A 7,397-nucleotide genomic window follows, 5' to 3' on the forward strand; every position below is an offset into this window, starting at 1 on the left:
AAAAAAAAAAAAAAAAAAAAAAAGAGTTCAGCACAGTACCCCAGAACACCCCCAACATCATCATGAAAGTTCCCCTCAGAGACCTCTGCTCCAGCACAGTCTAGCCTGACCACAGTCAGGACAGCAACGAAATGTGAGACCCATACAAGAAAACTCCATGCAAGTTCTGCCCGTTACTATACAGCAAGTTTGCTGGGGGCTGTCCCAAGGCTGTCAACTAAGGAGACTACCTATGGACACAGCTGAGAGTTGAGAGCATTCGAGCAGGGACAGATGCACATAGGAAGGACCTTGACCAAAGCCAGGCTGGTTATGAGGTTGGGTTTTGTCTGGTCCTGGTGCCCATTAACAATTTGAATGCAAAACTCTTGAAAGGACTACCACTAGGAGTGCAAGAAAACAAGCTATGCAGTCAGGTACTCTGCAGTAACTGTTGTGTGTGTGGTATCGTTCCACAGCAATCGCAGTGACCTGTAAGCTACTGAAACCAGAGCGTATGGGAACTGGGCTCAACAATTCACAACTGACTTTTCCCAGAGGGTGACACCACGCATACGGGAGAGCACAGTAAGTACAGCACACATTTGGCGTACTGCAAGTTCGAAGGTCTGCAGTAACTTGTCTGCATGCCCATGTGCTTCGTAAGACTCTGGCTCTGACCACAGAGTAGGTTACGCTACTGAGTGCTGTCAAATGCTGCAAAAGGCTGAGCAAACCATTTGAGACAGCATTCTAGCTTACGTGTTTTAGGCATAGCACCTTATGACTGCTAAAATTACAACTAGGACCATATATGCACAACAGAAGCACCCCAAATGTTTCTCCTGGCTGAGCACCCTAAACTCCTCTCCGTGTGTAAACAAATGGCCCTGTTTTTCTTCCCCCAAACCTTTGCCACATTAGCAAGAACACAGGTTGCTACCTATGTTCTTCAGTCTGAGATGTTTAAGTTGAGATATCTGCAAATCCGTTTTAAGAATCCCCCCGGTGTTAAGTATTGAACTGTGTCAATGTTTTGAATGTGACGTGGCACAAAGCACCAAATCCTCAGGATGGGGGAAAAGAAAATAAAAAGCAGTCCCCTCTTATTTCAGTTTGAGATCCTAAAGTTAGCCGAGATTTCTGACAACTCTGTCTATGCCTCTTTCCCTGCTCTGTTAAATACAGACAGTGGAGCCTTCTCATCTACCAGGTCGTAAAGAAAGTAAATTCAGTCACCCAATGCCACAGTGATTAAGGACTGTAAAAAAGCCTATGAAGAAACGAGAAACTTCTGTACCCAGCACTGGACTTGGATGGTGCATGCTAAGTAAAGAAAAGGGTGAGCTGAATTTGTACTGAGAAAAGCAAGATTCCCCGGCCAGGGAGAAAACGACACAAAGCAAAGAAGGAAGGTCTGCCAACTGTGTTGCTTGTTGTCAGGGTGTACCACAATGCACAAGTAGCATTAGTGCTGACATGTCCTGACTCCTGGATACTTGATTTTAACACACCAAAATCTGACTTTAAACCATTAATCTATTCATTGTCTTAACTTGAGAAAGTCTAAGATTAAGGCATAGTCCTTAATCCTTAGTCCTCTGAAGGTCTGATGGCCACACCTCAAAGGCAAAGAGCTAGCTGGAAGGACCGAATCCAGCCTAAGGGCTGTCCATGCAATCTGCTGAATTAAGCCGTTGCATTTCAGTAACTTTTCACTGAGGCTATCTTAATAGGAGTCAAAGGTGCCAGAATATGGACCAGCCAGAATAATAAAGTATCACTGGGATAAGTTTTCTGATCAGGTTACAGGCAGTACTCTCTTTTTCTCTCTCATTCAACTAAGTGGGAACATTTGAAGTTGATTTTCTTTCCCAGTATAAAGTCACCACATTTTAGTGAGCCTGAATGAGGTGAACATATATAATCTAATGTATTTTACTTCCCTGCACTTGCTATTAGGCTTAAGTTACACATAAACATAAGAGTGTTTGTATTCTTTAAAAGTCAGACTTGTAATTTTCTGCTGACTTAGATTTGAGACAAAACAAAGCCAGGACTCAGTGGTCACCAATGGCATTTCCTACAGTTCAGACAAGCAAACAAGGTATGACCCATTTCCATTTCCCAGGCAATTCCACTCGTTTTAGAGTTTAAGACACCAGAGCTCCTTTTCTCTATACCACAGCCTTTGTATCTGAAGAGTTCATGAGCACTCACCCACTAGCACCTTAAGAGTTTTACTGTACTATTTCTGGTCATTAATCCATGCTGGCTCAAACTCCTACATCTAAAGTGGATTGGTCAGTAAAAATCCTAGTGAACTGCCAGCTCAATACTTTTTGGACTCTGATACGCTGCACAGAACAGCACATTATGGCACCACACCCATATGCTCCATAAACTACGTCTAAAAAGCACATGTGTATTATTTCAAGCTTGAAAGCATTAATAAGGGCCAGACCTCAGATGGTAGCTCCCCGAGGCATTTCTTTTGTCAAAACAAAGTGTAAAAAGGAGAGCCACAGCACACGTCTCCTCCCACGCAGCGCTGAGGATGGTTCTGGAGCCACTCTACATATTTTTTCCTACTGAGATAGTACATACTTCCTGTAACTTCAAAACTGAGTCAAGGAAACCAAATATCACTTTGTATGTGCCCTTCTGTATGCTGGTTAACACCACTGGGCTGCATTTAAACCAGAACTGTCCCAGCTACTAGCTAAGAGAAATGGCTGTGAGATGACACCACGGCACGGACCTGATGGGGCTGATCAGGCAACACTTGACGGAGAGACTGAAAACTTATAAAGTGAAAACCACTTTGTTTTGGCATGCTTCAATACCTCCTACTTAGGTCAGCTCACCGAAGCAAGGGAAATGTACCCTTTTGAACTCAAACATGGAAAAACCTAGGAGAATCATGAGCAAGAGCTGGGGCACTGCATTTAGGAAGCTTGTCTTCCGTAAACTTTTATCTCTCGATTTGAAGTCATAAACTGTTTTCAAGGCCTTTCTGTATTTTTATCTGCTGGTCTACACTGATTTTGTTCTTCCGGGGCTCACCCTCCCTGGAAACATTTTTAAAAGTTATGTTTAAGCTATGGTGGAAGCCTAGTACTCAGCACTAGACTGTAAGAATAGGCAGCTGGACTGCAGATTTCAGCTGAATTTTTAGATTTTACAGATACTAAACAGATATGCTAGCACACTGCAGAAATGAGCAAAGACTAAGCAGCACAGACTAAAACATAGCAGAATTTCAGAGCAGCAAAGCATTGGGAACTGCTTCACATATCATCATATTTGGCTGTTAGGTGTGGAAAATGACCAAACCGCATTGCTCACAATCACAATTTGCAGATGCAAGATTCTAGGTCTTGTTGGGATGGCCCATAATGACTTAGGCGCTCAGAGCAACAGTTCATGGCAGAATCCAGTGAGGCTAGGGCTTTCCTAAAGCCCAGATGGCTCTCCTCCAGCCCACAGAAGACAGAGTGAAAGCCTTAAACAGCTGCTGCAATACAATGATTTTCCAAAGTTTCAGTATTGCATGAATCTGGACTGCTCTAGCTAGGCTCTGCAGATATTAAAAGGAAATGGGTCTCCATTGCTAAATCCAGGGAGACAGGGTTGTTTTGGGGGTCAACACACAAAAGGATAATTTAAGAAAAAAAATTTAAAACAAAAAAGTAAAAAAAAGAAAATAGGATACAATCCAAGGTTTCTCTAAAAAGCATGAACTTATTGAGGTTCTACAGCTCCGCCAGGTCAGGAATGGTATCACCTTTCAAATTTCTGCCCTGCCTTTGTAAATCCTCAGTACAGGCATGACACACTGTTTGGCCGGGACTCCAAACTTACCTGAACTGTGGTGGTTTGTCTTTCCCTGAGACTTTGGAAGAGTATGTGGTAATGGATTATCAAAGTGGGGACGCATTTACTGTTTTTCAGTACTTAAGGTACTTCAAGCTGTAAACAGATTCTGGCAATCAGGGCTCCTTGCCAAAGTCAGCCAGAGTACACCTGTGAGAGCAAAGGAGCAGCTAGCATTACCTTGTCATTCAGGAGCGGTTTGATCTCTGTCAACTGAACATCCTGCAGTTCGTCCATGGTACTGTAAGTGGAGCCAATTAACCCTCAGAGCAGCAAATGGGTGATTCTGAAACAAAGGCATACTGTTAGAAACAGTATTACAAGAGATGCTAGCCAAAGAAAGCTTTAAGATCTTTCATTAGACTTGTATATGCTCAAACAGAAGCCTGAAAGGCCATGCTTGCACTGAGTGTGGCAGTTATTGTACTCCTTACCCTGCACATTGCCTTGCCCATTGAAAGCTGTCCCTGAAAGCTCAGGCCTTTCTACTCAAAGTCTGGATCCACTACCATGCATTGCTGGTACTTCAGCCACAGTCTGCCTGGAAATGACTGGATCAGCAGAGCGAAAAAACTGTGTTCAATATGTGGGAATACTGACATCTCACTGCCATGTCTGACACACCTTAGCCACAGCATCCAGCCACTAGAGACAGGGCTGTGCCTGTAACCCACGAGACATGCAGCCAACACTGCGTTTGCACGTGGGAGACAGAGGTGTGGAGATCCAAGTACCTTGCTGGCAGAACATAAGACAGCCCAGAACCCAAGGGAGCCCTTGTTTTATGAGGCGGGATATAAAAATGGCCCCCAGATAGTCCTGGTCCAGTTGAACATGTGCAGGGTAACACTGTTAATTGTGCGGCCCAAACAATCATTCTCCATCAGGTGGTGCAGAGTCATCAAAGGAAAGAAAAAAATGTAACCAACAGTATGTGAGGTTGCCATACGTCTATAGGAAATCCCTGCTGCCACAGAGTCAGGGAAGAAATCTTCTAGTATAAATACAACAATGAGGATGGAGGGAAAATATGGCCGAGTTTACCAGGGATTTAATTTTTATTCTAGAGGCTCTACCTGTGTTTCTAGACAGGAGAATTTCTAGAACAGGCAGTTGCAGCAATTTGAAGAGGGCTCTGGCAATAGGAGATGATCATGCCTGATGGTGCAGATAATTTGGTTGTTCAGGAAAACTATACATATTACTGTAGATGAAATAAAAGAACTAATGGACATAAGCAGGGACAGGAATAGGCATGTGGTGGGCTTCCTGGGCGTTAGCTGAGTGTACTAGGAAAAGACTCTCAAACACTGTCACAAATCAAATTCTTTGTCCAAGATAACGTTCTGCTGCTAACCACGAAAGAAAAAAAGTGGAAAAAGAGTACTGCAGCTGTGCTTCTCCAGCCACCTTAATTCCACACATACATGCGCTGCTCTGGGAAGGAGGGGTTCCCCTCACCCCAAATGCTGTGCAAAGCTGCGCACTCTTGTCATCCCCCTTTGTGCCAGGACTAACATTGGTGTGGCTGAAGCCAGTCTGGCACAAAACAAACCATAATGCCTTTTCCCCTCCGAAAATCAGCCACAGCAACTCCCCTCTCTTTTAGCTTCTTTGCTTTGGGAAACTTGAAATTATTCTTCTTTTTCAGATTTTTTTGCTGTAAAACACATCAGTTGTGAAAGTTCCAAAAAAACAGTTAATTTACAGGCAACATCCCCCTTACCCCACGATGAATTTTTATTCAGAAGAGCAGTAAGTGTCATTATATAATGCACTGTAAGCCCCAAAGGGTGTCATGGGGACCAAAAATTATTTTCTGCTAAGGAATCACAACTTCCATATATACTGGGACTGATTAAGAGCTCAAGATCTACCAGGTTCTCTCCAAAATAGCATCCCACAAGGTTACTGACACCAAAGGAGTTTCAAACAAGCCTCACAAAGCTTATCTGCAGCAGGTGACAGACAGTACTAGAACAACCACCTTATTATCTGGAGAGCTTATTCCTCTCTCATGCTGCTTTGAAAAGACACCCACTGGACTTGATGGCAGGCAGGAAAGTGATGCTTATTCTTGGGGTCACCCAAGAGACCAAGAAGTTGTCCACTCTACCCAAAAGGATTAAAAAACTGTGCACACACTAGCCACCTTTCTCTGTGGGTTTTTGTACTCAAGGGAGTGGTAAGTTATGCTTGTTTTGTGGTTCATGAGTCTTAGGCTCACACCTAGCATTTTTGCCTAAACCAGAGTCTACAGTGAAGCTGGGCATCTAACAATCACTCTCTACCGAGCTTTGACTGACCAAAGAACAACTCAGAGCACCAATTGCTCTGCATTAGGTTGCTCAAAGATACTTTTGCTAAAGCTTTGCAGATATTCCTCCTAGTTTCCCCTGAACTATACAAAGAGCAACAACTCTGCAACAACTGCCCACTTTAGTGGGCATGGTGGTGTTGGGTTGACGGTTGGACTCGATGATCTTAGAGGTCTTTTCCAACCTCAGTGATTCTATGATTCTATGATTCTAACTCCCAGAGAGCCCTGGGATGCATCCTGCATAAACCTGCCCGGGGACATCGTTTGCTGCTGGTACAAGCATGCCAGTCCATGAAGTGTGTAAAGTCTAGAGAGAGGGAGACAGACCCATTTCGTAAATCCCATGCACTACTTTGTTAATCATTTGTCATATGAGAATAACAAAAAACTAAGTAGGCGTTCAAAGCAAGGATTATCAAATGCTTTTATGTCATCAACCTCCATTTCATACTTGGTCTCTAGATGCAACTACAGTGCACACAATAAACAACGTCACTCTGAAATTAATCTGATCCTTATCTTCCTGGTCCACTATTGCTCCAAATACTGTTTCAGGGGAAGGGGGGTCTCTAGGGGCTAAGGCAACAAACTGCTGTGTTATACCTGCGCTGCGTGTTGCTCCTTTGTTAAAGCAAGCTGGGCAGCAACAAGAAAGGCTGCTGTTTTGGATGCTGGGCTCAGAAGTAGGTGAAACTTCCTTGAGAGAGAAGAGACCACCTTCCTTAACACCAACTGGGCTCATGTAGCTGGGAAAACTTCTGTAGGGGAGCACGCAGGAAGAGTAAGAGACATGCTCTGCAATGAGTCTGCAGCACAGTCAGCATGGGAGACTCCGGCTCAGAGCAGACTCTCATCCAGGCTGCAGGAGCAAGAGCAGGACCTCCGAAGGGGCCACAGGGGACCGAATGCCGAGGTGAGCCAGGAAGCCGCTGACAATTGCTGAACTGAGAGCAAAATCAGACAGAAAGATTAAACCTGCACAGCCACAAACGGCCAGATGGTGGACTTCTTTTCTAAACTTTTTGATTCTAATCTGCTCATCCAGCAAATCTGAGTTTTTTCTGCCTTCCTAGAAACTCAAAAGCTTTTTGAAGGTTTTTTGAAAGAAAAGGTACAGGGCGTCCCCACCACTGCTTACAAGCAGCTTTTTTTAGATTGCTGAACCAGCTCTTCCCAATCCACTCACTTGTGAACTCTCCAGAAAATGGCTGGGGCAGCCTCA

General features: G+C 44.1%; 1 protein-coding gene across 1 annotated transcript in view; it reads right to left on the reverse strand.

The window, feature by feature from the left end:
* NDRG3 (NDRG family member 3) overlaps window positions 1-7,397 on the reverse strand; it is a 68,910-nt gene that overhangs the window by 36,298 nt on the left and 25,215 nt on the right. The window contains exon 2 of the mRNA XM_009283246.2: window positions 4,036-4,141. Within this exon, the coding sequence (XP_009281521.1) occupies window positions 4,036-4,092 (57 nt within the window). The 5' untranslated portion in view covers window positions 4,093-4,141. The remainder of the gene's footprint in view (window positions 1-4,035; window positions 4,142-7,397) is intronic.

Source organism: Aptenodytes forsteri, unplaced genomic scaffold, assembly GCF_000699145.1.
Source record: "Aptenodytes forsteri isolate BGI_AS27 unplaced genomic scaffold, ASM69914v1 Scaffold38, whole genome shotgun sequence".
In the NCBI taxonomy this organism is placed as follows: domain Eukaryota; kingdom Metazoa; phylum Chordata; class Aves; order Sphenisciformes; family Spheniscidae; genus Aptenodytes; species Aptenodytes forsteri.